Genomic DNA, 27583 nt, shown 5'->3' with positions numbered 1-27583 from the left:
TAACATCAATATAGGCAATAAAATATCTAGCATTTGTGATAAGCCAGAGTGAATTCATTGATTAGTGATGCCTGCTATGAATTTGGTCATAACAGAATATCTTTTATAAAAGAAAAAAATAAATAAAACACTTAAATAAAACACTTGATTAATGAGGAAATTATATGCTTAATTCAGTTTTCAGCACTTTGCATTCATAGAGAAATAACAGGTCAGTAAGTGAACAGAAACTTCAGGTGTTCAGCATGACTGGCAGAAAATTCTCTGAAGAAAAATCAAACTGGCTGTTATAAAGCACAACTCCTTGGTGTACCAACACCATTGTAAACATGCATGCAAATAAACGATTCCATGCACCAGGGATTAAAGTCCTATACCTAATGAAACCAACAGTGGTACTTCCATTTCATTCAATGAGGCCAGGAAATAATCCAAGTAATATGCAAAATTGTAGGGACACCACTGCAGCAGAAGGACTACCTCCCAAATATGTAACTATTCCAATTCATACAAGGTAAGAATCTGGTAGTGAGTACAAAGTTTCACTTTAGACTTGAGATTGATTACTTATCTGCAATGGTAGAATAGAAATATTCACTTTTTTAATGGACTAATACAGAAAGTAATTGGTTTAGGAAATAGAAATAAAGAACAATAAATGCAGCTCACCAGTATCCCAAGTGCTGATATTGTGGGGAGCACTAGACTGGTGTTCCAGCTGCCTCTTCATTAGCTGGTTCATTGTCAGAGCTCCCAAAGAGCCTCTTTTCATTTGTCTGAACTGAGCTGCAAGTCAGAAATGCAAAAGGATTTCAGGGGCTCAAACAACATGTAGAACTACTCTTATTTCCTGATCCTACAAGCCAGTGTGTGATAAATACTGAAAGGACAATGACTGTTTGCTCTAAGCATCTTGATCAAATTAATATGCACTTTTCACAACTACACAGGGTACAATTCTGGCCCCAGTGACATCAGTTATAAGTGACTTGGATTCGGGATCTCATCCACTGTGTCAACTGTCAGTGCCTTTTTGTCTCTAAATATCATGGAAGATATTCAAAACACTTGGTATCTGTGAAGGTAAGGTACTACCCCAAAATTCCCATGCTGACAGGTGATAAATGTATACTTGAATCTCACTCATATACAATGTACCAAGGAAGGAAACTATGTCTCCTCTCAGCAAAGTATGGAGGACTGCCCTGTTCACACTTACCACAAGAAAACAATTTACTGTGTACCATCAGCACCCTTCATGGGTGACACAACCTGAACAGGCCTCCTAAATACCCACCACTCAGGCATAACACCTGCACATTCTTCTGTAGTGTGAAGCCAGCATGCCTTTTGTAACTTCACTACTATTCTTCCTAAAGAGAGCTATCAAGCAACAAGCATTTGATTTTTCCTCATCTGACTATTTACAATACTTCTTTAAATGCATATTACTGTTTCCTCTGAGAGATGTGTCTCACTGGATAATGCTCACACACACAAAAAACCCCAAACAAAACCAAAAACCAATTGTAGATTTAAGACTTTTTTGATTATGTATTTTCTCACTGCTTAAACAGAGGAAGAAACAGAGCACATACAACTCCTAACTTTCTTGCTTTTTCCGCCATTCATAAAAAAATTCAAACTGAGCAAGTATAATACATTCGCTTTGACAGCTGAGTCTGAGCAATATATTTCCACCACTGAAACCAAAATTATTCAGTGTGAAGACAGAGTTTTAAGGCCCTGCCTTAAAGGCATGTGAGACTGTTGAATCTCCATGCAGAAAAGCTTTTAAAATCTTGCCTTAAGTATATGTTTAAGTGCTTTCCTCAACAGGGCCTTAAGCAAGGGGAACAAAGCAAAATCTCCTCCTAATTATTATTTTAATCTGCAACCTCATTCAACATCATTAAAAAGATTATTAACATAAATACCAGGTAGTTCCATTCTAAAATTACAAACAGCACCCAGCTAAGCTCTGAAAATAAACCTGGCATTTCACATTATTAACAGTGATGAAGAAGTACAGACAAGGGATAAACTACAATTATCAGAAAGCTCTGAGGGATTGAGTGCCTTCTCCTAAACTTGCTCTACTCAGTTTCTACCTAAGAGTTTCAAATTCAGAGAAAGCAAAGAACTCCTTAAGAAAACAAATACAGGCCCTGAAAAATAATAAACACAATGGACCTAAATTATTTTATTAGGTGAAGTACTTTAAGTTTTCCCTCATTACATCCTTTCAGTGTATCAGAGTGCATTTAAACTCTATTTCTGGTCCAAGTACAAACCTCTTCAGCATTGCTGCAAAGCAGTCCTTGTATAACTGAACTTCTGGAACTGAACCAGACCAAGAGACCATTCCATGTTTCACTTTTAAAAGTTATATTGCAGCTGCCTTTCACAGCAAATTAGGAGAAAAATAGAATTTCCATCCTTTCCAGGGCAAGGATTTTAAATAGATGCTTTATCACTTTATCAAGCACAGAATTTCCTGATGAAAGAACAGTAATTAATGTTAGAACTGACAAGACTGCTTGGAGTGCAGATGACTGTCAAAATATAGAAAATTATCTCTTTGAATTTTCTTCACAGCTTTAATTAAAAAAATTTCATGCATATTTCACATTATCAGGCTATTGTTGAGCAGGTTTGGATTTCCAGGGTTATTTACCTGATTTCTCAAGGACAGTCATGATTTCAGATACTGATAAGAAAAAAAAAAGTTAAAAAAAAACAACCTAGAGAGCTGCCAGTCTTTGAACAGTGTTGGAGCCAGGCTGATTGCTGTGAACCAGCACATGACTTTTCATACCTATGACTGACCAGTGGCATAGGGAGGGAAGTTTTCCTTGATCGGTTTGTCTACACAAAACCTAAGAATCATGAGATGATTAGTAACCTTCACAGAGTAGCTGGTGAGCCTTTCATACATTAGCTAGCAACCTGGTCAGTCGTCTCCCTGTCGGTGTGGAATTCTCTGCTCAGGAAGAGAAGTCCAAAGGCAAAATCTTCCTATCACAGTTAATGATGTATGCTTTCTGCAGCCAGGCACTGGCTGTACAAGTAATGTCATCTATTTGTGTTACAGAAGTGCCTTGTGCTCACAGTTCTGATCGGAGCTTATTACACAAAGCACTGAAAAGACTCATAGTAGAAGGTCAAAAATATTTCAGTCTAAGTGGACAAGAGACACAATGTAAGCATTTGTGTCCCTTTTTGAAGTTGGAAACTGAGACACACAGAAACAGGAAATAAATATTTACAAAGGAATGTAGGCTCAATATCATACAGATACTATTCCCAATTTCATATATTGGAATTTAGAGGAATACCTAGGACTCAGTGAAACCATAGTTCTTAACTAGCACCTCTTTAGCTGCTTTAGTAAATAACATCTGTATCATTAGGTGGCCAACAAATGTACTCGGAATACAAGACGTGCATGACATGAGATGCTTGTGGTAAAACTGGAGAGGAAACCGCTAATTTGGAGTACTCATCTAGCATGTCTAAAATAACATCTTCCTTTAATAGGCCAGACACCCCTTCCAATCAAATCAGCAGATGCTGAAATTTCAGAAATTAAAGCTTTTCTATGGCAATCTGAAATTGCAGTTCAGCAAGACGGCTGAGCTGATCTAGCAGCTCAGTGGTATCAGCACAGGTCATCATTTCCCCTCCCTTTTCTACTAGTCAGAGGCTTGCCCCATCAACCTGCGGATGTGTTACTTAACATTACCTAGATGGACGAGCCATTTTGGATGTTGTCAGTGGTCTAAGATGCCTCCATCTTTCAACGTTACCTACATCTGCTCTGTTAATCCCTGTGTCCAAGTCTACTTAAACCAACCCAGTTCACTTTCCATTGAAATGGGTATGAGGGTCTCAGATAAACAGTTACTGCATTTCAGCAAGCAGCTGAGGAAGTGGCACTTCAAGGAATTTTACAAAAACCGCAAGATATTTTTTTCCTAAGGTACAGCAAGAAATGTACTAAAGACCATAGTAACAGCCCTGTGGAGTTCTCACTCTGTGCACTGGCAGCTGACAGTGCTTTCTCTCACTGGAAAATAAATATTCAGCTTTAGTGAAATACTGTCTTCAGCTGCTACCTAGTCTAATTCAAAAAAACTGTGTTTGTCAAATTTGCTGTGTCACAACAGAAAATCTTGCAGCCGTTAATTGCTAAAATCCTGCTGACCGCCAGATATTTAACAGATCTAATGATATCCAACACTTCCTCTGTTGTACTTCCAAGAATCAATGAAACTCAGAGGAAGGCATTTACCATACACAATATGCATCTGATACACAAATACTGCAACTCAGATTTAACCCTCAAACCAGAGCTAAACTCACTTGATATGGAAGAGTGACTACTTGTCTCCGGGACACCTGCTTCAAGGGTCGGTGCAGATGATGACTCTCTTGGCATTTCCAGTGTTGAAAGTCCTTTGGCAGCAGGATCTGCATATGAAAATTGTGCTTAAACTCTCCGTATTTACAATCAATAAATATTTTCCATCCACTTTCTCCCTGCATGCCTTTTTCACATCTTTTCAGTCATCCATTTGCCCACCATGTGGGATTCCCAGCAGTCTTAAAAGGACTCTCTGTGTGTGTCGTAAGACTTTTTAAGGCACAGGGATCTACTGCTTAATATCACTTTTTAACAGAGATTTCTACCTATGCTTTTTAGATCTCAGAACTAATAAACGCACATAGAGTTCGATTTTGATCCCACTCAGAGTGATTATCAGAACCACCAACATGGAAATAAGAGAGGTACCACTGATGTAAAGCTACTTTAAGTGACAACTTAGCATCTTTTAAAAACCTTATCTCCAACATGTTATCACAGCTTGCATTCAAAAGGCTGCTGACTTAGCAGTTGATCCTAAAGATTCAAAGAGTTTAAGATTCTATCATTAAAAGAAAAATAAGCCACTAAAACTAATGTTTTTATTTTATGATAACTGATACTGTCAGTATGGGAAGAATAAAGCAAAAAAATTTTCAAGTGTTAAAGGCTGCTTTCCACACATCTTATAAAAAATAATAGGTATCTATGCTGTACAACTTTCAAGCAGTTTCAAGGATGACAGTGTTAGTTACTGCACGAAAACTGGCCCTTACTAATGGTCAAAAACCCATTTGAGTCTAATTGCACAATTCTTTCATGACCGTTCTTCTCTAAGAATCTATGTGAAAGGTTCCAAAGCACTCTGCTCTCCTTTGTTTTTACAAAGGTCCAGTGGCTCTTCAGCTTACCGGAACCATAAATGAGACGATGGGCCTGAAACATAAAGGGAACAGCATAACTACAATCACACCAAATTATTTCTCCTTGTAAAAGCGGAGTATCATAACAGGAAATTACACTATGGTTCCCTCTGAAGCAATTAAGAAAGAAGTGAGGTCAGGAATGCATAAATACTCCCCTCACTTCACTGGCAACAAAGAACTAAGGCCTGAAGGATTCTTTCCTATTTTAATTAATATGTTAAAAAAAGACTGGTAAAATTCTAATAACTGAAAAATCCTGAAAAAAAAACCAAACAGCCACAGAAGGAAAGAGGCAGCAGCATACAGTTTTTAAACCTGTTTGACAGATCCAACTGGAAACTGAGGAAACAGCTAAAACACACTTTCTCTCTACCTGAAAAACTTAGTAACAAAACCCTGTACTGAAATGATCTGAAAAAACCTGGGATACAGAGAAATACTGTACAGCTTTCCCCATGCTTGAACTTTAAATCTTTAACAAACACAAGCCATGTAAACTTTGTGGATACCCAATATAAAAAAGGCTACAGAAAGTTTTTAGTGTATGAAAACAAAATATGTGTGTATGTAAACACAAACTGTGGTTAATGCCAAGTGCTCTGAAGCCTACAGTCTGCTCAGCTTTATACTTCACGATCCATTCTGCTTTCCACTGCCTTATGCTTGCAGAAGAAAAAAAGGCCAAAACCCACTACACACAAAAGAAAATCAGTATAGCAGGGACTAGATTAGCAGGATAAAAGGCACAGAAGTATGACAATTTTTCTGACTCCCTACATAAAGAGGCCATGGAGTTCCACGCCCTAATTTGGATATCAGAATCAATATTTTTGCCACTGAGCTCCACCTCCTTTTCAAATGGACCCTCACACATGCACAAGACCTGTATGGTTAGTACATTCCTTATGAAAAACAAACACCTGAAAGCATTCAGCTAGCTCAGACCACACCAGATGCTATATATACACACATCTTTCCCTATACATATACACGTCTCCTTACACTGGTCTGTTATTAAAACCTTCACTCAGTAATAAGCCTTTTGATCGTGTCAGTGATTGAGCTCACCTGCCTCCTTCTGCTCTCCCAGCTTGTCAAGGATGTTGAAGGAAATGTCCAGGTATTCTCTCTGAATAGCACTCACAGCAATCTTCCTCTGCTTCCTCTGTCGAGGAACAATCTGAATCTTGAATTCTGACTCCTCTGTCTCCTCTTCTTGTTTCTGCTCCATGTTTTGTTCAGCATCAGACTCTGTGTTGGTATCAAGTTTATCACTTTCTGTTTGGTTTTCAGAATCTTCGGGGACTTTAATAAGGACTGTCTTTACATTTGGGCTTGGAATTGCTCCACTAGGTCTAATTTCCTCCACGCTGAGCTCGGAGTTATCATCGAGGGACATTTCTGGAAGGGCGAATGACTTCTGCAGCAGGTCCCTTTTCTGTTTCAGTGTTAGTGCATTCCCACAGGACATGTCTTGAAGTTCTTCTGGCTTAACTAACTCTGAAGAGTCCTTTTGATCTTTGGGAGAAGTGGAAAGGATCTCTTCTATTCCTGATGAAGCATTGTTGCTTGTATCCTTAGAACTAAAGTCTTTGGAGCAATCTTCAATGCTGAACTGGACCAGCGGAGTTGTGCTGAGGCTAAGTGCAGAGACATTGATGGGGGTTGAGGGAGATGATGCAGCAGTTTTGCCAGAGACCTCATCATTCAGCTGGTTTGTTGTTTCTTCTTCTTCATCGCTCTCCACTATTCTAAGGGGAGGAAGTGGTTCGAAGACTAAAGAGTCACTGTCTGAAGTGGAGACTGCTGAATGCTTTTCAGGACCCGATGTTGAGTCAGAGGACAAATCTATCAGATCTAAATCTTCCTTGGGACCAGCAGGTTTAACTGGAGAGTCCACTTTCACTTCATAGGTTTCCATGCAGTTTAGCCTAACTTCTGGTATGACAGGTCTTCTTGTTTCCTGGAAGCTCTCTGTACGAGGAAGATTTTCTTGTGTTTCTATATTTTCAGCTTTAGTAGAAGAATTCTGCCGAGATCGTCCATAATCACTCTGCCTGTGTATGGCGTAAGCAGCAGGGACAGGTGGTTTTTCTAAGTCACACCGGTCTATGCAGGACTTCCTGCGATGTTCATCTAATGAAAACAACAGGGAGTCTGCATTCCCTATATCAAGAGATTTTTGTTTTAGAGAGCGCAGTTTTTTTTTCTGAATGCTTTCTTCTCTCACACAGCGTAGAATACTGTCTTGTAAGGCCCCCGTCTCTCTATATTCAGCCAGCTCTATTTCACCTGATTAAAACAAAAAGAGCTAATACTACCTCAGTTGGAGACTTCTGGCAGATATCTTCATCTTTATCTCACCATACAACATGACTGGCATTTCAAATACAAACCCAGTATCAGCCAAAATTGTCTAGGTTTTCTTTTTACCTCAGAGCCACTTTACATAGATTTCTACAGTGAACAACAAAAACTATACTATTTGGATAATAAGGTTTATCTAAATTCTGTCCAAATTCTATTCATCCTGGACAGGTGTGCCCTGAAGGTAGACTGTTTAACACCTTATGCATTGAAAAGAAAATGGCACAGGCAAGTTAATTTCTATAGACACTTGGGATGTGCATTAGGCATGAGAGATGAAAGAAGTACTGAGCTACACAGACCACTCTGAAGAGGTTTCAAAATAATTTTGGACCACAGCACTGTGGACATCATCTGGCCATCAGCATATATTAGAATACATCCACATGTTATTTGCCACAGCAAAGTGGACTTAAAATAGATGCTTCTAATTCAAAAAGCAAGGGTAGCAATAGCATTGAGGATGTGGTAGCACAAGCCTGAGATCGAACAGGTGTTCAGAGAATCACCCCCACAGTGATCCTAGACCCCAGCTGAGTTTAGCAACTACCACACCGCACAGTCGTACCTCTCCATCCTCAGCAGGAGTCAAGTGAGCACAATTATAGTGCACTGGTATTTTGCTATGTGAACACATTAATTGAGAACATTTTAAAAGGTTATCACTGTTGTTATTATGAATGACGTATTTTCCCATAAAACAAAATATTCCTGAGCATTATTATCCCCATATTTCAAAATGTTCCACATATGAATCACCATGTTAAAAAAAACAGTGAGAAAAGTTAAAGTAGATGTTTGTTCTAGTCAGAATCATTCCCCGGCCGTGCAAACACCTAAAAGAAAAAAAGGCAGGTGGGTGGGGGTGGAAATATCTTAAACTTTTTTAGGATATTAACTTCAAAAACCTAAATTTAAAAACAAAATCCTTCCTATTTTTTGAAACCACAAAATGATGCTTTTTACCAATAGAAAACCGTAATATTTGCAGCAGCAACAACAAATTCACTTACCCCAGAATCCCACCTTACAAAAAAAAATTAATTCCTGGGAAAAATTAAATTTGAGTAACAAGCTTCAGCCCAATGGTGGAAGAAAATTGCAACAAGACCTCTTAAACATTTTACATTCAGAAGAGCTTAAACTTTCAGAAAACTGCTGACTTTAGATATTTTTATTGTGGAATGCCTACTTTGAGATACTTGTAAGAGAATTCATTCAGGCAAATGTGGAGTACCTGCTCTCAAAAGTCAGAGTACCTGTATTCAAACCAGGCAGTGCAACAAACTCTGCAAAGAAAGGTGGTAGCTTGAAAATAAGAGTAGGAAATTGAATTTCTGCATGAGTTTATACTGACAAAACAATTCATACTTCTCTGAGCATTCATCTCAACTGGTTGATATTTCACCATTTTGCTGCCACCAATTCTTTTCAGTCTTGCAAAGAAAGTTTGAGATTCTTTATTGCAAGGTCCAGTTGGTGTATCATGAATATCAGACTCATCAAAAACACTGTCTTCCTCTGCTGGAGAAAGAAAAAACTTTATTAGTCTTTAAAAAGAGCAAATCCTTGAATGAAAAGATGTCTATGTAACATAACCTCAGCTAGTTTCAATTAAACTTGAATCAGAAAATGAAAAATCATCTAAAGTTTGCAAGAAAATTTATATCCCAGGTATAACTTTAACATTCTTGTTACATCTTGAATTAAGGTCAGAAAGGACAGAAATAAAATAAAAATAGGTTACAGCGCAACAAAAGCATACCAAAGCTTTTACCATTTTAAGCTGATCTTTTCTACTGATAATAATACAGATTTTTTAGATGGAAGAAATACAATATCTGAACACTGACTTGAGTAAGTAACTTCTATAGTGTTCTGTGAGAAATAGTAAATTGAAGGAGATCAAAATTAGTACAAGAATTGCAAGGTCAGTAATAAATGAGCACAATAGAAAAGTGAAAAAGGAAGACATGGATAATCTTGGGAAGCTGGTAATAGTAACAGAATAAGACCTAAGAGCATGAACTATGAAATTATTGATCTAAGTAGTAATAGTAAAACATTATGCTCTAATTTTAGACCTGCTGGTTGAAAATGGCAGAGAGAAAGATACAAACCTATTTATTCATCAAAAAATAACCACATCACCTGTATGAAATGATTATAAAAACAAAAAAATCTTTATCATGTCTAGTAATTCATCTCCAAGGAAATATGAAATGCTACTGGGACAATAAAGAAAACAGAGCACTCAAGAGAAGAAACAAAAAAGGTTGCCTTGTTTATTCTAGTAAGTAAACATAGAGAGGAAATGCATTTGGTGTCTAGAAGTGAAGAGGCAAGTAAACCAGAGTTAGAATGGCCAAAAACTGAAGACTTAAACTGGACATCAGTATCTTTAGCTCGGAAATTGCTGGAAAGTTTCTACTACATGTGAAGCTATGGAACTACCACCTAAAAGCATCAGGGATAAGATACCTAATTGATATGATGAATCCAGAAAAATCAATCAAAGCTGATAGTAAGAATTTCTGCAGAGACCGGGTTTAATAAGTTAGGACATCCCTTTTAACACCATGTCCTATGCGTCCAACTTTTTGGCAACAAATGCTTCTTCTCACAAGATTTATCATCAGCTCTATAACAGTTTGTACACTTACCATGATTCCCACAACAAAGTTTGGCAGAAAAATTAGGAAAAAGTTTCAGAAGTGAGAAAATCCATCTTTAGCATAGGGATTTTTGCTGCCTGAGAATGAAATCCTCACCTGTTGATCATCAGAACACCATCTCTGACGATGACAGCAGAATGCTGCCTGACCACAGACTAAATAAGCCTCCTTAGAAAAGGTGGGAAAGGCTTCAGCTTTCCAAGTCCCTAAGGAATTATATTGGCTGCTTCCTTCAGGTGAAATAAAACTTTTCTACATCCTTCTTTTTGTGCAGCACTTCAGCAAAGGAAGAGAATCAGCCCTACAATGAAGTCAGCACTTACTGAGTAAAATTTGCCCATTTATGGTCCTTTATCTCTGAGCAGCCCAGAGCCCTTCACAAAGCTTTGGAAAGCAAGTAAACATTATTCTCTTTACTTTAAACATAGGGAAACAATGATGAAGCGAGGCACAAGGTCACCCAGGGAATCAACGCTGGACATGAGACTGGAACATTGAGTTTTCTAAATCTAACGGCACTGTGAGCAGGAAGCTGGGTACTTAGGCACCTTTCTTTGTCTCAGAAACATCTCAGAATCAATTCAGAAACTGAATGTATTTTATAAATTTATTATTACTACCCTTAGCGTTATTAAGTCATTATGAATCAAGTCATTAACTCAGCTCAAAATGAGGACAAATGCATAGTAAGTCCAGAGTTATCTGAACCCTCTTAGCCCTCCTCTAGCAGTACAAAATGTCCAAGTGGGTGAGAATATGTAATACATCAATTTTAAGGTTGATTTAATTTTCCAGAGCTGAGTAATAGGGTGTTCAAGTAAACAAAATTTTGTGTTCTTGTTTTGATGGATATCTTTTTATGAGCAACAAGCAGCAAAAGAGAAAAAGGTGCTGACATGCATAAAAAGAATGTTTCTTGTATTCTTCAGAAGAAGAGTTTGCTGCACACTAGGAAGACTGGGAAGGAGGATCTAAACGGCAAATAAACAGCTAAAAGGCAAAACAGCTGAAAGGCAGCTACAGATTACCATCAAAAGAACCTGTTAAACTTTGATCATACTTATCACATAATAAACTTCACAACTGTAAGGAACTACACTAAGTGACACCATGTTACTTCAAACCCCAACCAGTCCACACCATCACAGTACCTCTGCTATGGCTAGCAAGCACATACAGAGTTAACAATCAGACACAGACTCTAAGGGCTGAACCATTCTCTTCCGCCTTTAGACATCCATATCATATACATCTGCAGGTAAACTATTCAGCTTCAGCTCCTTTTACAGAGAAAAGCAAACTGTAGACTGAATTAATCATTTTCTCTTTTCAACATCATATATTTGCCCCTATGCCATGTTATTATAAAGTATAATCAGAATGCAGTGTCAGGATGGTTGCACACCTTGTGTGTGGTCATAATCAGTTAACATAGGATAGAAAAGGCCACAGACTATCCAAGTATGGTGACTGAACTATTAAGTCTAAGGTATACCCCCCCTGAGAAATGTTGGACTGCTGTCCCATGTTTAGCCTACAGAGAAGTTATGAATTTCTTTTACTATAGATGGCTATAGCTGGTTAGGTAAGTCACACCTTGGACTTAATTCTGAGTATTATGTTCTAAAACTCAGTCCACATTTACCTGCTTCTACAACATCTGCAAGACTTAATAAATTAAATCAATGACTATCACATAAGTGAGAGTGTTAAAAGTACCTTTTTCCTTTTCACTGTATCGGCTTATGTTACTGTTGTCACTATACAAAGGGCCAGCAGTTGCATGGGGCTTGCAGCTGTGATATTGAGCATTGAGGGTATTGACTGTGATGTGGATTAGGTGAAGCACAATCTTGCTGATTTCACAGTCTCTGTAGGGGTACTGTTCAGTGAAAGAGAAAAACTTTGGCTTAAAAACTAACTTTTCTCCTTGGATAAACATTTAGGCAGTAAAATAGAAAAATGGCAATATTGTCAGCTGGATGGTCTTTGACTTCCTTTCATCATACATTACTAAATACATCATGAGAAGCAGGACTGTTTTCAGCTTTATACACCGAATTATTTTTTAAAAAATTTTAAAATCCCTATCAGTAACATTTAATAGATTGTTTTCTTGACTTTTATGTGGCAAAACCAACTCTTAATAATAATGCAAGAGGTCTCTCATCAGAACTGTTCTTCAAATACTCTATTTCAATCAGCATGTTTTCATTTCTAGTTTCTTCACTTCCTTGTATGCCCTATAGACCTGCTAGAAGTTTGTTAAGCATATCAAAAGTATTCACAGCTCCATTTTAGAGCATTAACACATCACATTTTGACAACACTTCCTAAAAAGCATCACTCAACTAAAGAATGCAAGCTGACACCACCCCCCGCCCCCCATTTAAAGTTACTATTTTTTTTAAAAACTAGTTTTAAGTTACTCAAAACACTCTTCTTTGGAACTTTATATAGTATTTTCATATTTGAAAATCCGTATTTTTCTTTCTCAGGTAACCATGTGAAAGACAATATAGACAGAAGAAGTAATAGGTCAGCAGCACAGGTGAAAACCTATTTCAGACATTGAAATTAAATCTATCAAATAAGCAAATCAAAGAAGTGTCCTTTACACTTCCTTTCACTTGCAGTACAGTTAGATGTTCCCTATAATAAATTTCAAATTGAAGTGTAAATTTTAATGTGGACAGCGTCTTTTTAAGCCCACTCACCTTATAGAGAATGACAAGCAAAGCTTTTAACCACATCTGCCGAATGTGAGGTTTGAGGGACCAGAGGGAGCAGCGAGGAGGCTGCTGAAAGTAATGCCTTAGCTGAGGACAAGTGCAGTATTTCAACACCTGCACCACCAAGGGAAGAAGGTGTTTTCCCAAACTGATGTTATAATCCATCACCTGAAAATAAAATTAGCACAGGAGTTAGGTCACCAAAATCAAATCCACTGATGTTGAAAAGCAAAATAACTAATACAGTTGAGGTATTAGTTGAGTGAAAAGAAACAGATGTTTTTAAGTAAGTCTCACTATCAGTTAGAAACTTTCTGCCAGCTTGCCACATTCTCATTTTGGCTAGATAGGTAAAACGAAACAAAAGATGTGTTCTGAAAGCCTTTCATCCTGCACAGTCTAAATTTTAACATCATTGGCAAGTTCATAAAATACATTATGCTGTGATAGCCTTCTAGCACAAGTTGATCATGGTTCAACAGAGAAAACCATATTAAGTATATCTCATGTCTAATAGGATCCAGTTGTAGGTTTTGGGAGGGGAGTTGCATATTTGGGTTTTTTTGTATTAACACTACATTGCTGGTTTTCATTTTCTCATCAGGCTTGCAACATTAGCTGTTGGGTTTTTTTAAGCCCTATGTTCTAGTATTAGGTAATGAGACAAGAATCCCTCTCTACTATAGCAAAGTTAAGATTGTGTCTGCAAATCATAAAGGATCAAGAGTAAAACTAATGAAAAATATCTTACTCTAAATAAAATGCTCATCAATTTTCAGCAGTGGTGTTGCTGTAGACAAGTTGCTGTTGTTACTGCTAGTCATAAGCTTTACCTGTATCACTGAAGAGCATCATGCTATTTGGTGCCTAGCCTAGAGGTTTGAATCCTGATGGTTAGGTGCAGTGTGGCCATATATTCCCACTACCCTGACACAACTATGTTTTCAATTGAAACTGCATTGCTATTTTTCCATTATCTTCCCATCAGTCTTGCAACATAAACTATTTTTATTTAAAGCCGTATGTTCTGAAATCAGTAGCTAAACTAGATCATAACATGGATCCATAAAGCGATCCATAAAGCCCTTGTCTCTGATGCTGACCTATACTGGTTGACACCCAGGAAGGTATTAACAGCAGGCCAAGCAAACTCCAGCACAAGCCCCAAGGTCTAACACATCCCTGCAGTTTCAGTGGACTTAGTGCACTTTATCAGGAGCTCTGTACATCTAAACAGACACAAACAACAATTTTCATCTACATCATCCATTTCCGTCAGGTCTGTATTTCTTTTTTTCGTTTTGTTTTTATTAGAACAAGTGGATGAGCCTAATTTATAAACACAGAACTCATCTTTCAAGTTCCCTCCTGAACAAGCTGACTAGAAGTTTTTCCCTGTATAATTCTCTAGTTCAGTATGCAGCTGTCTCAAATTTTTGTGCTGCATGCACAGAGCTAAATAGATGGATCCCCTGTCTACCCGTGAAGGGTTAGCCTGCCGAACAGATGATATATAATCACCAAATATGGTCCTACCCTGCAATGGCTTGTCCCCTCGGAGTGTGATACAGTTACATAGCATGGTTAGGAAAACCTCATCCATACAAGGAAGACAGAAGCCTGCCTTAACACAGCACATACTGTAATGCAGACACGTGCTAAGATGAGCAGACCCATTTTTTAAGTTGTCACAGGAGGATCTGGAATCAATGATGTTGCAAATGCTGAACAGAGCCCAGCCGGGGATGCTGAGCAGAGCCCGGCACCACTGCTTCCCCACTCTGACAGGCTTGTACAACATTGCCACCATGCGGGGCAATACCGCAGTGACTGCAAACGCCAAAACGGCTACTGCTGCTAGGAAGAGACAGCAGCATTTTATGCTTTCAAGAACTCCAAATACTCAGATTTTATGATGCAAAATACTTTTTTTTGTTCTTGACTGACCATTCCAACCAAGCTTGGAATCAAAATCAACGAGCCAGCAAGGCAGACTAATCCCAACCTTTCTGAAGCTGATTGGGGAAAGCAAATATTTATGACTAGGGGAGGGAGTATTACTGAAATAGATCTATGCTGAGTTTTCACTCTGTAAATGCATCTTTGGACTTCAAATAGCATTTCACTTGCAGCAAAGGTGATTCCCCACACAAAGCAGCCCTACACCTAAGAAAAAAATGCCCCCATAATATAAATTAAAGTTTTGATGTCTGCTACATAGAGAAAAATCCTGGCCTACTGAAGTTCTCAAACTCATGTGATGTCAGGGGAGCCAGGATTCAACTATGAAGCTTTTCAAACAGAGATGGTGAATTTGGCTATGATGACATCTTTTAAAGGCAAAGAGGGAAGGCAGGAGCTGATATTTAGAGCTGCAGTAAGTAGTACTTCTGAAAACCAGGTGAATTATGATCACTGAAGCTGGGGAATCCAAACTTGGAAAACACACAGAAAAAAGTGGAAGATACTGCCCTGTAATCTTAACTGCCACTTCCAGACTCTCAATACAATGGTAACAGGCCTGAATCTCCTCTTACATGCTTCAACTTTTACATGCTTCAGCTTAAAACTGTACAAATAAAAGATCATTAACAACACATGGCAATGGTGCTCTGAGACAATGGATCAGGATGCATTTGCAGCTACCTAGTTTGAATTAACACCTTCTATTTTATCCGCTGAAACAAGATACCTGACGTCTCCATGACTCTGAAAATTTATCCATGTAACATTACAACTGTCTTTGAAAAAAATCACTGATTCCAATGTATGAACCAGAAACTCTTTGTAAGAATTGCAGATATGGTAGAGGCCAGGATAGTTCTGAGCAATGTTTGAAGGTTACAGTTGGCAATTTAAGAGCTGGGAGAGGAGGAGATCTGAAATCACAGGCCTCTCTCTCCCTGAAGTAATCCTTTATGACAGACCATGATACGGAAAAAGCATGGAAGTAATGATGATGCTTCACTGGAAATAATAAAGGTACTGCAAGTGTGAAATGGTTTTCAGCCTAGCATTACCAAGTGCTCTATCAGTAAGAGTTAACTGAGTCTTAGAAAACCCTTGTAAGGTAGGAAATTACGGTCCTCCTTACAAGATGTAGAAAGAAGGCACAAGGTAAGGATGTGCTCCGTCATCTATCACAGCAATATAGGCAGAAGTTCATCATGATGGCACCACTCTCTAGGAAAAAGAGAACACAAAGTCCTGGTGCACTCTAAGGAAGAAGAATGAGTCTCCTACAAAATGAGCTTACAGACCACTGATGCAGGGAAATGAGCAAGAGCACTTGAATCCCAGGTCTTCCTGAATGGGAAAGAAATGACACATGAGAAAAGCAACGCATTCAAAGGCTAGGGAAAGAGGGCAAAGAGGTTTGGAGCAGTCTCTAGTTTTTCATCATGTAGTATTTGCATGCCTCCATGCACAGAAAACCATTATCTCTATGCCAATGATGCAGCAAGTTTAGAGTACTAACTAGAATAAAGTTTTAAATTAGCACACTTCTATTTATTTACTTTTTAACTGCAAAGCAAAAACCTACAGAAAGCACTTGATTAGGCTACATGGAGCCTTCTAAGAATAAAGAACAAGCAGCCATCCTTGTTCCCAAATTCTTTCACCAACTGAAGAGTCATTAAGAAGTTTTAAGTAGGATTACTGCACTCGTCCATTATTTTGGTACAAAGAAGGCTGTGCTACCACCATTTCAACAACAGGCAATGAGAAATAGCTGCAAGAAGTAGAAAGTGCTTTCACCTACTTGTGCTATTCCAGCAATAAAAGCATTAAAGCAGGTTGAAACACGCATTTTTTGTGGTGCAATCATGAAGCATCCTTCCTGCTGATCATAACCAAGCAGGACATACAGATGGCGCTTGACTGTGTTGAAAGCTTTAGCGCTGCTGATGTCTGACTCAGCGCTGCTCTCATCCTTTGCCATGAACTTCATTAGCACAGTAATGAGCTGGTGGACAGTCTGGTGATCAATCCCAGCATCCTCTGGAAGCAGGTCTTTTATTGTATTATCGTTCTCTGGGGAGGGTTGTCCTATTGGCACAAGAGAGATTTTGGTATCAGACACTGGGTAAGACGTTAAACAGCATACAGAATACACCAGAATTTTTTTCCAGAGTTCATTGCTCCATTTCTGCCCAAATACACATGGTGAAGTCATAGGAGATAGGCATGAATCTCTGAGGGCATTGTTCCTCCACTGCCTCGGGTTCAACAGCACAGTAGCACCTACTGTGTACACTGAACTCCATTTCTCAGCTTTCCCATGTTTAACAGAGCTGCTTATCTTCCCATCCCTGTTCCTTCACATCTACACACTAAAGGAGAATCAAACCCCACTGCCACCAAATTCTCATCTGGCATGGTTTTCAGTCTTTCCTCAGCAAACATTAGTGGACATTAGTCCAGGGGAGAATATACAAAACAGCAAAGGTAGGAGATGGAGAAAATTCTACCAAATAATGATTAAACAAAGAATGAAAACTTCCCCTTTTAGCACTGAATCCATATTTCTCTCAAATAACTTGGGTCAAAATGTAGGCACTACAGTATGTTAGGTTTTGGGACACTATGTATTATGTCAAAACTTTTGATGACTTTTTCCCAGAGCGGAAGCCTAAGATTTGGTTTATAAACATGTAATATATGGATTATATGGATATGAAAATAATCAATCATGCTTTGTATAGGAATATGATCATGTGAAAGACAAGAGGCTACTTACAAAGCACAAGGAAGCCTGGGTGCTGGCTATCACTATCCAAGCAAAACAGACACACTGCAAATAACAGCTGCCAACTGGACAAGTATTTTCTTACTTAAATACTTTTTTTTAAATACAGTTATTTCCAGTTACTTTTAAGACCATTTATCATTACTAGAATTCTTTAGTAACTGCCTTTGGAGTTACCCTCTTCCATTTCACCCTTTTTTGTGTAAGGCCTTTTTTAGCACTTAGCAGTTCCTAAAGATTTACATTATACTAACATCAGGAACTTAATTCATGAAAAGCAGAAGCTATTTCACATATCAGTGTATCAGATTCTTTTTATTAAGTAATTTTGAATAAATGCATAGCTAAAGTATATTATCCCAACATGTTCTATTTTAAAACAGTAATTTAAATTAAATGCTTCTATATAAATAAAATGTATTATATATGCATTATATGCAAAATAAATAAAAATTATTTCCACTAGGATAATCAAAGGGAACAGAAAATAGTACTTTCACAGCATCAAACCAGGGCAATACTTGAAAATTAAGTTTTTATTATACCAATAATTTTCATTTGTTCATTAAACACTATAACTGTTAAAAATTAAAATTAATTGTTACTAAAATGTATTCTGATGCATTTTCTGATCCTGCAGTTAAAAAAATCTGTCTAACAGTGAATAACTAAGATAAAGCAAACTGGTATGAAACAAGAATTACAAAATGACCTACTTGTTTTCATTTCAAGGATACAAAATGACCTACTTGTTTTCATTTCAAGGATAAATCCTTTCAACTATTGAACATAGTTCTTACTTTTGCAAGAACAGCTTAAGTTTACAGGACAGACCCTACAAGCAAGATTAGCTCAAAGTATAATCTTAAAATTTCTCCCACATGTCCGCATTAGGGTCACTAGCCAGAAACTAATATCCATTTAGTCTGTCAGAGTTACTTACATGCCTTAGGGTTTATATAAACTCATAGCTATATATTTACAGAAAATGCTAGAAATTATTTTAATATTCTAATTTACCCACATTCTCAATGTAATATGCTATTCTGACAAGGGACTCCTTTGCTGGTACAACTGCACGTCTTAGGTTCTTCACCAGCAAAACTGTTTTTGGTTTTTTTTTCAATAATTTTTAAACATTTTACTTTTTTTTGGTGAGTGAGCAAAGGGGTTTGTTTGATTGGCTGTTTTGCTGAGCATGGGAGAAGGTTGCTATTTCTGTGATATGTAAAAATGAAAACTTGGGGGAAATTTTCAGAATCACTTCCATTAAGAATAACCTTCCTTTACTGGTCTCACTTCAGTAAAAAGAAATCATGAACTCCGTATTATATAACATCTTTTATTCCAAACAGTTTTCACTGGGATTTTTATTTACAGAAACCTTTCAAAATTAAAATTAACCAAACTTTCACTAGACCAAGATTTACAATTGCAAAAAGAAAACAATAAATTCTGAAATAATTAGAAATACAGCAAGTACCATTTTCAGAAGCACATTTAAAATGTATATAGAAAATAACTTCAGCTTTGTAGACACTGACTGAGAAATAACCTTTCCACATATACCCAGGTTAAAGACTTTTCACAAAATTGTATCAAAAGGACACCATTTTCATAAAGATGATATTGAACTGTTTTCTTCAGCCCTACTTATTTTCATCTCTATTACATGTTGTGAGATTTTCAATAAAACAAGTGAGGAGGTAAAATGAAATTAGTTAAAGGATCATAGGGCTCTAAATCCTGGTTCTCCAAATAGAATTCAATTCAACTTGGATAAACCTAGTTTACTTTCACTTGCTGAACAATGTAATTTAGAAGCTCAGGGATAAAAAGCTTCATTTTGCAATACCAACACTAGTCAACAGATACTTCCTGGGACTTTCCCTGACATTTTACTTTCCATAAATATTGCTACATTTTCTGAAGTACCTTACCCTCACTGAAAACTATACAGCAGGACACAGTAAAGAGACCTTCACCCTGAGTATTTTGTCACTGCTCCACTAAGGATCCGGTCTAGGGAATGTCAGTCACCTCCTGTTTTTACTTCTAATGTGGAAACTTGCAAGGAACCAGCGACAGAGAACCTACAAAAACTCTACAATCCAGTTTAGTTAATAAACCTTCAGAGTCCAGAAAACCTTCTTCCGCTACCTGAAATGGATCTTAAGTTATATCATCCTTGAACTAAACTTTTACTTCATTAACACATGATGCAGGGCATTCCATACCAAATCATGACGTTTAGATTCCAACTAAGAATGCAATGCAAGACGGCTCTGTCTTTACAGTGGCTAGGGCAGCTTTTATCCCTCAAAATGTGTGCGCATACATATGCAATTTGTGTGCATGTGTGCCTACATACAAGATATGTACACACACATCCCGCTCCCCCCTAGGAAAACCTTCTCACATGACCAAGCACACAGCCTGCTAGTTAATATACAGCCACCATTCCTGAATTTAATCTAGCCTTATGCCCACAGATCCATCTCTTTATTCATGTGTCCCTTATATCAGACCCCTTTACCTTCAAATTACTTTAAGGTGTATCACAACAGAACATAAAACATCGGACCAAAAGTATATCATGCTTCATCCTAGTTGTGATCCCTATGCCTATCAGTGAAACTATGAATGACTCTCCTGGGTACTGTAGAGGATACATGAACAAACACACGATCCTGGTGTTTGATCCATACAGAACACACACTGAATTCAGTTTCCATTTGGACTGTGCAAGGATTACAGTTTTAGATCTAGAAGAATGGACGACCATAAGGACTTGCTCATTCAAGTGGTTATGTATAAATTTTTTTCTACAACAGATGCACAGCCTATGTTTAGGACCCTGTTGCTTAGACAAATCAGATATGTTCAGTACTGTCAATGCAAAGTGTTAAAAACTATGAGTCAAACCTTAAAAAAAAAATCTACAAAAAATTAAGATTTTAAAAAATAATAAATACTGGGCAGGAGGAGAGGGACAGTAATTTGTCTCCTCGTTTCCAAAGCATCTGTGATAATTTTGAACTGTATTATCAGACTTTTCTTCATATCAATGGTTACTAGCTACATGCAAATTTTTATATATACATTTTAGTGGAAACTTAATTCAAAGCGATTAATTACCTGAGCCTGGAAACAAGCTCTGAAATACCAAAATACATCTAATAAAAATCACAATGGCTAACTATGCCTACTGTGGGATTGACAATTCTTATGTGACAAGCCCAGTATATAAAAGGTTATCAATGCCATTAAATGAAGAACCATTCACTGATACATCTATTCATCACACTATTATTTCACTTCTTTCTTCTATGAGCCTGTGACAACCTGCACGTATGTCCTATAAGGAACTGGCTGATTTCTAGCTCTCACTGGGCTAGTATGACAGGGCTATACTGCTAACTCAGAAGCTCTCCTAGTCCATTGCACAGCTTAGTCAGCACCCACACTGGCAAGGTATCTTCCTTTCAGCTGATCACCCAGTAAGCTGATCTGTTATGATTCTGAATTTCTGCCTGTTGGAAATACTGCATATCTTGAAGAAGAAATGTGAAAAGATCTGAATCTGAGATTTTTCACTTCCAAATGATCAGTCTATGAAGGACTTGGAGCAAGAACCATGAGCAGTCACAATTATTTAGACATTACTTAGACTCTGCTGAGATAACTATTCCTCAAAAGCCTAACAGAAGGGTGACATCTTCACAACATGTCAGTAAATATAAAGTAAGGTACTCGAGATGTCTATAAGCATACAGAGGAGACAAGTGCAATTTACAGTACAACAATCAGAAGCATTCTGTCTGCTGCCTCTGAAACCCAAAGGTCAAAGACCAGGCTGAACACAGGTGACCCATGGGACCAGCCTACTAAAGATTTACTTGTTTCTGTAGGCAATGAAACACAGGAGGGTGAAGCACTGCTGGCATAAATGACTGCCTCTGAATAACCTCCTAGCATCCCCAAAGTACTATTTACAACTGGGGGCAGTTTTCAGTACAGATCCAGAGCAAAGCTTCAATTTATACCTTTTGGAACCACGCTAAGACATGATTCGCTGTGCCTTTTAGACCACTTCCATCTTGCGTAAGTTGATCTCATGAGTCAGCAAGACAGCCAGTGCTAGTGCCTTCCTTTTCCTGTTTCATCAAAACACCCCCCCTGTCAAACCCACCTGGTGTTTGCTCTGGTGTTCCTCCAAGAGCTGGAGCAGACTGCTCGTGTCTGGTCAAGCTCACAGCTTAAAAAAATAAAACAAAAAACAACAACACAAAACAACACAAACAAAAAAACAAGAGCAACTCTGTTTAAAAAGGCAGTACTGACAACTTATACTTCAGCATATATTCAGTGCTACCATATTTATGTTTATTTACTCATGCACTGTTGTCAGGCAGTGAGTGTAACCGTTTGAATCATGTCACTTCTGTGCCTTATAGATTCTATGCACTATATTCTATAATTAGTTTTCTTCATTGTTCAGTTTTGCTGGTACAAGAGTCACCATGCAGGAGCCCCTATGCAGGATCAGAAATCGATCAAGAAGGATTACCTAAGAGTTCCAAAGGTGGTGTTCATTTCAAAGAAATCACCTTTTGACTTAACATTTCACAGTATCTGTGTTTGAACATTTTATTAGTTCCTATTATATGGGCAGGAGCAATGTGAGAGGTCCAATTTGAATATAAAGACTGGTCTATGTTTGTAAAATTCTCTAAATGCTTTATTTCTGCTTGGAAAGGTATCTGTACAGCAGTCCATACAGGCCCATGGTTTTCCAGCACCTAGGTCCTCCTATAGAAGCTGGCAGGAAGGATGCGTTGCATGGATATTGTTTTCTTAACAAAAGAATTTTGAAGATATCCAAAAGTTCATTTGAGACACTAACAGTTGTTTTTAAGATGTCTAGTATACGCCGCATACACTGATTAATAATTACAATTAATAAATAAATTAGTAACGGAGGAATTCTTCTGTAAACACTGTATCTATTTTAGACAAAACTACTCTGTATTAGCCACAAATAAAAATTAAGATCTATCCGCAAACTAGTCTCTAAGCATTCTGTGCTGGCATTTTAAACAAACACAGCATAGACACAATGTTTGCCTATGTTCTTTGTCAAAGTCACTAACTTGTCATTATCTGAATAATGCCCAAATGAGTCAGAAACCTATTATTTGCTATCCCAATTGAAAAAATACTGACAATTCTGATGTGTACCCAGCAATAGGATACGATCGTAAGGGAGAAGATACAGGTGTGTCACAAAAATATAAATAGATACTCAACGAATTTTGGTGGTTAAGGTTTCTGGAAGGGAGAGCGCTCTCTTTGACTCCACTGGTCCCTTCACACTGTCCCTCAGGGAACGCACACTCTTCTGACGATTACGTGCGAAACGAGCCCTCTTGATCTTCCACATTGCTGCATCACTGAGGTTGGCGACATTTGTCCGGACAGCAGTGATAGCTTTGCAAATGCAATTGACCAAGTTAGGATTCATTCCACAGCATGGTGAGGCCCTAATGCTGCCAAGTGCCAAATGCAACTGGGCCCCAGGTCCCACTCAAGTCAAGAAAGCTTCATATGGGCTCAAGGGGTCCATCTGCAAGGCACTCATTTGCATGCTCTTGTTCTGAAATCCATAAAACCCCAAATGGCATAACTGTGTTTAAAAAATTATGCTGTTACTCTTTCTTTAGAGATTGGAAAGAAACAGGTTCTTGAAACCAAAACTAAGTGGGGCTAAGAGAATATGAGGTGCCCTCTGTTTAAAATGGCAGAAATCTCACGAGTATGGACCACGTTTAGGGCACTCATACCCAAATTTGGCCTCTAGTTTTGCCTCACTGACCTCCTGTCCTGCCTACACCTATCATCCTGGATTTGAACAGCGCCTCCAAAAATCTGTGAGTGTGATTATGCGTTTACAGTGGTGTTACCAGAGGTATCACTGCTTGTCTTAATGGGGTTAACAACACTTTTCTATAGTCATGTCTAACAGTGCATTCAAACCCTTTGAGTTTAATTATCCGAGCAACTAAAGCCAGTGAGCCCATCCTTTGCACCACTTATGTCTTTGAAAAGGCAAAGAGAAAGGTTAAAAAAAACCTTGAAAAATATCTTTTGCACATTTTAAATCACTCCCAAATATTCATATTTAAAGATATGACCATACATTTGCAGCCAGAGGTGCTAGAAACTAGTGCCAAGATTCTCTCCTCAGGCTACAGCAGCAGTTCCCAGCTTTTGGTGAAGCTACTTACATACGGAGAAGAAAGTTCCACCCATCTCCTGTATGGATGCAGCAGCAGCACCTGGGTTTTTTTTAGGCACTGGGCTCCATGCAAATGTAGGAGGCGGCATTAGGCTGCTGAGGGAGCATGTGCTGTCCAAACAGCTGTCCCCACCTCCTCCAAGCAAATCAGATGGAAATAGATCTGCCTCATGGGCCACCACTAGGAAGTTCTGAATTACTCGGCATGTGAAACAATCATGCACAGATTATTTTTTAGCCCCCCCCCCCCCAGTGAATGGAAGGAGACATGGTATCTCATCAAGAAACCACCTATGAACAAGACAAACACTTACAAACATTTGCCACTGCAGAAAGAGTTAACTGAGCACCAGCTCTAAGAGTCCATGTACCTCTTGTGCTGTGACCCATACATTCGCATGGTTTTTGAGGGTCATACAGCTCCTAAGGCTGTCTTTGTACAGACCAATACACAACAGTCTCAGGCATGACTGAGACCTTTGCAAACAGCAGTGTTGATAGCATAAGAACATCTACAAAAGAACAAGCAGATTGCAGCTGATCATAGAAACAGACTGCATTTCAACCAAGGCTCACAATCACATCCTAGTGAGAGCAAAACATGACACCCAAACGTGTGACAGGATATAGACTAATCTGTATTTGGCTAGTCAAAAAATGCTCACTTTGAATTATTCTCTTTTGGCCTGAAAGATTACTTGGTTTCAGAGAATTTATACAGGTGAGACCAACATCTCTGTCTCAGACCCTTGCAGGTAGCTGAAATTCCAGAAGCTGATAAAAAGTGATGAGATTGATTTGGACTCTGCTTACTTGTTGGGAAAGGGAATTCTTTGTTGCAGTCCAGATGAAGCTGTGCTTCCAGAGACAGGGTCTCAAAGCGATTCACAAAGAACTCCCAGCTCAAAGCTGGAATATCCGCTTTTAGAAAATGAAGTAGTAAAAGCTTACTAAGAATTGTGGGCCTGTCCTTGACAACTGTGTCGAACTGGAAATCAAGACAGAGGCAGAGACCCTATAGAAAATTAAAAAACAACACAAACAAAACAACACAGAACTTAGATGTTAAAACTTTTAATCATTTTTTTAAAGCAAAGGGAGGTCAAAGCTCATAACTTCTATTAATTAATACAGTATAGAGGTTTAGCTCCTTTTTCCAACCAAGTCCTAAAGGACTAATCAGAACTAATACTACTGATATCAATGGAAAAGTAAGGTAAGGACATAAATTAACATCATATTTATAATGTAGAATTTGCTAAGATTTTGAGAAATACAAAGTTATAGTCAAAGTTCTGTCCTACTGCACATTTGGTACACAATATCAAAGTATTCTCTTCACACCCCCCTGACTGAGAAAAATCTTCTATTTAGGCAACTGAATCAAGCCCTCAATTACAAAAAGAATAAATCACCAAGCCCAAACAGAGGAAGAAAGATTATGTGGTAAACTGTATCGGAAGCACTTTGCCTCAAAATGCCTCTGTATTTTATTTGCACTAGAATTTTGGCTGTAGTGTCAAGACTTACATTTGAGAAGAAAACCCACACATTAAATAGGAAAGTGCAGTATACTGGTAACAGTCTCAGTGAATTCAAGTTCTCTGGAAACTACTTTGAAAAGGCACTATATGGAATAAAACTAGCAAGTATTAACAGGTTTTTACAGGCAGTAACACTGAACTTTTAAAAAAACATATTCATTCTATTCTCCATAGAACTGAATTGTGTACTATGAGATTTTTCAGGGGTATTTTATCTTGCTTGTATACATAAATTCTGATCCACTTTCATATCTGCTTACTTTTCATCATGAGAATTCTGATTGGCAGGCTCTCTCATATGCTTAAAGTTACATGCCTAAGTAAATCTTGCAAAGATTAAGACCATGTTTGGTTATGCTTGAAGGTATTTCCTCACTGTCAGCTCAGCAGGGTGTCATAAGACTTAGAAATTTATTTTTTTTAAATATAAAAATGTCAATAAACTTAAAAAAATAAAAAACATTTAGAGCTTTCTATGATAGCAGTTCAAATGCAACAGTAATCCTTTGCAATCAAAGTTTTTATGGTTGGACTTGAAGATCTTAAAGGTCCTTCCAACCTAAATGATTCTGATTCTAAGTTGGAGCTAGGACAGTATCATTTCCCTTGGCTATTTTGTGCCTGTGTCAACTGCAAGACCCATCAGGCTTGTCTAAAGAGGAGTTAGTTGTGACCATGACGCTGTACACCTAAACCACTTTGAACTTCAGGTGAAAACTCGGATTCCTGTTTGAACGTATTTTTCCCATATAATGAACCTACCTGTAGAGCTGGCCTCTTTATTGTGTCAAGTAATAGCCCAGCTCTTGTAGCTACTGCTGGGTTGACATCTTCCACAGCAGTCAGGAAACAGCAGAATGCATGAGCCAAAGAGTACTTCAGTAGGTGGTTTTTTGTCACAGAGTGAATATCCAAAAATCTGCATAAGACAGCCACCTTCTCCACTGTAGCAGCCGTGCCCCCAGACAAAGAAAATATGCATATTAATTTAGGCAATGGCTTCTTTATGTCCTGATTAATATACCTCTCCTAGAAATACACACATCTAAAAGTAACAACAAAAAAATAGCTGGCAAGTGTTACAACTTTAATTTTACATTATCAAAAACGTCTCATGTTCTCCTCTATTTTACTGCATTGTTGCACCATAGTTTTGCACCAGATGATCTCCAAAACTCCCCAAAGCAGCAAAAAGATAATTATGTATTACAGGTCTCCTCAGTTACAACAAAGAAAGCTCTGCCTCTTCAGTGAAGCAAAAAAGAGCAAATAGTGTAGTACATTTTTTGGACCTACCTGCTTCAAATCTCATCTTCCAATCTTTGCTGTTGAAATTGCTGTTTATGATTGTCCAGAAAATGTCAGCTCCATGGGGAAGTGAAAGTGCATGAAGAAGAAGTGGGACTGCCAGGGAAGAAAGCTGAGAGAACTCAGACTTCACAACTCCCCATAAGCTGGAAAGACCAAAAAGATGAAGCCTGATTATAAAAGCACTCCCTTCACATCCTTTCTTCTACATGTCTACATTGTATTGGTGGGAAGCACTTTCCACGGAAATCTCTATAGGCCATCCTGGGCATTTACGTGAATACTACAGAGTTGCTGGCAGGAAACCAGAGCTACCTGGAAATCTCCAACTACAGGAGTTTTTCTTGAAAATTGAGATTCAAATATTCCTCTACATTAAAACACTTCAGATTTGACCAGTTGGCCTAACTCAAGCCACAACTGCCATGGAACATAATCTGTGCTACAAATTAGCAGATTCAGCATGACCAGCTTCAGCACAGAAGCCACATGAACTGTCTTGGCAACACAAATGACTAAGATGTTGGGTGTTCACAATTTTCTGGTATTTAGATTCAAAACAGATTCTGTAGTCTGCCAAAACCCTACAGTCTCATCAATGAAACCGATAGAGAGCA

At 38.1% G+C, this 27583-nt stretch overlaps 1 protein-coding gene across 9 annotated transcripts in view; it reads right to left on the bottom strand.

Moving 5' to 3' along the window:
* Positions 1–27583, bottom strand: part of UNC79 (unc-79 homolog, NALCN channel complex subunit) — a 113782-nt gene that overhangs the window by 45725 nt on the left and 40474 nt on the right. For 4 of the 9 annotated variants that reach the window (XM_074908577.1, XM_074908582.1, XM_074908584.1 and 1 more), the window contains 12 exons: positions 26955–27112; positions 26421–26602; positions 24928–25129; positions 23127–23306; positions 22009–22074; positions 16830–17116; positions 13052–13234; positions 12054–12216; positions 9031–9183; positions 6361–7584; positions 4366–4473; positions 670–786 (listed from right to left, as the gene is read on the bottom strand). In XM_074908577.1, coding sequence (XP_074764678.1) covers positions 670–786; positions 4366–4473; positions 6361–7584; positions 9031–9183; positions 12054–12216; positions 13052–13234; positions 16830–17116; positions 22009–22074; positions 23127–23306; positions 24928–25129; positions 26421–26602; positions 26955–27112 — 3023 coding nt within the window. The remainder of the gene's footprint in view (positions 1–669; positions 787–4365; positions 4474–6360; positions 7585–9030; positions 9184–12053; positions 12217–13051; positions 13235–16829; positions 17117–22008; positions 22075–23126; positions 23307–24927; positions 25130–26420; positions 26603–26954; positions 27113–27583) is intronic. The other 5 variants (XM_074908581.1, XM_074908578.1, XM_074908580.1 and 2 more) reach the window with 5 other exon arrangements.

Source organism: Athene noctua, chromosome 6, assembly GCF_965140245.1.
Source record: "Athene noctua chromosome 6, bAthNoc1.hap1.1, whole genome shotgun sequence".
Taxonomy (NCBI): domain Eukaryota; kingdom Metazoa; phylum Chordata; class Aves; order Strigiformes; family Strigidae; genus Athene; species Athene noctua.
This window is presented reverse-complemented; position numbering and strand designations above follow the sequence as displayed.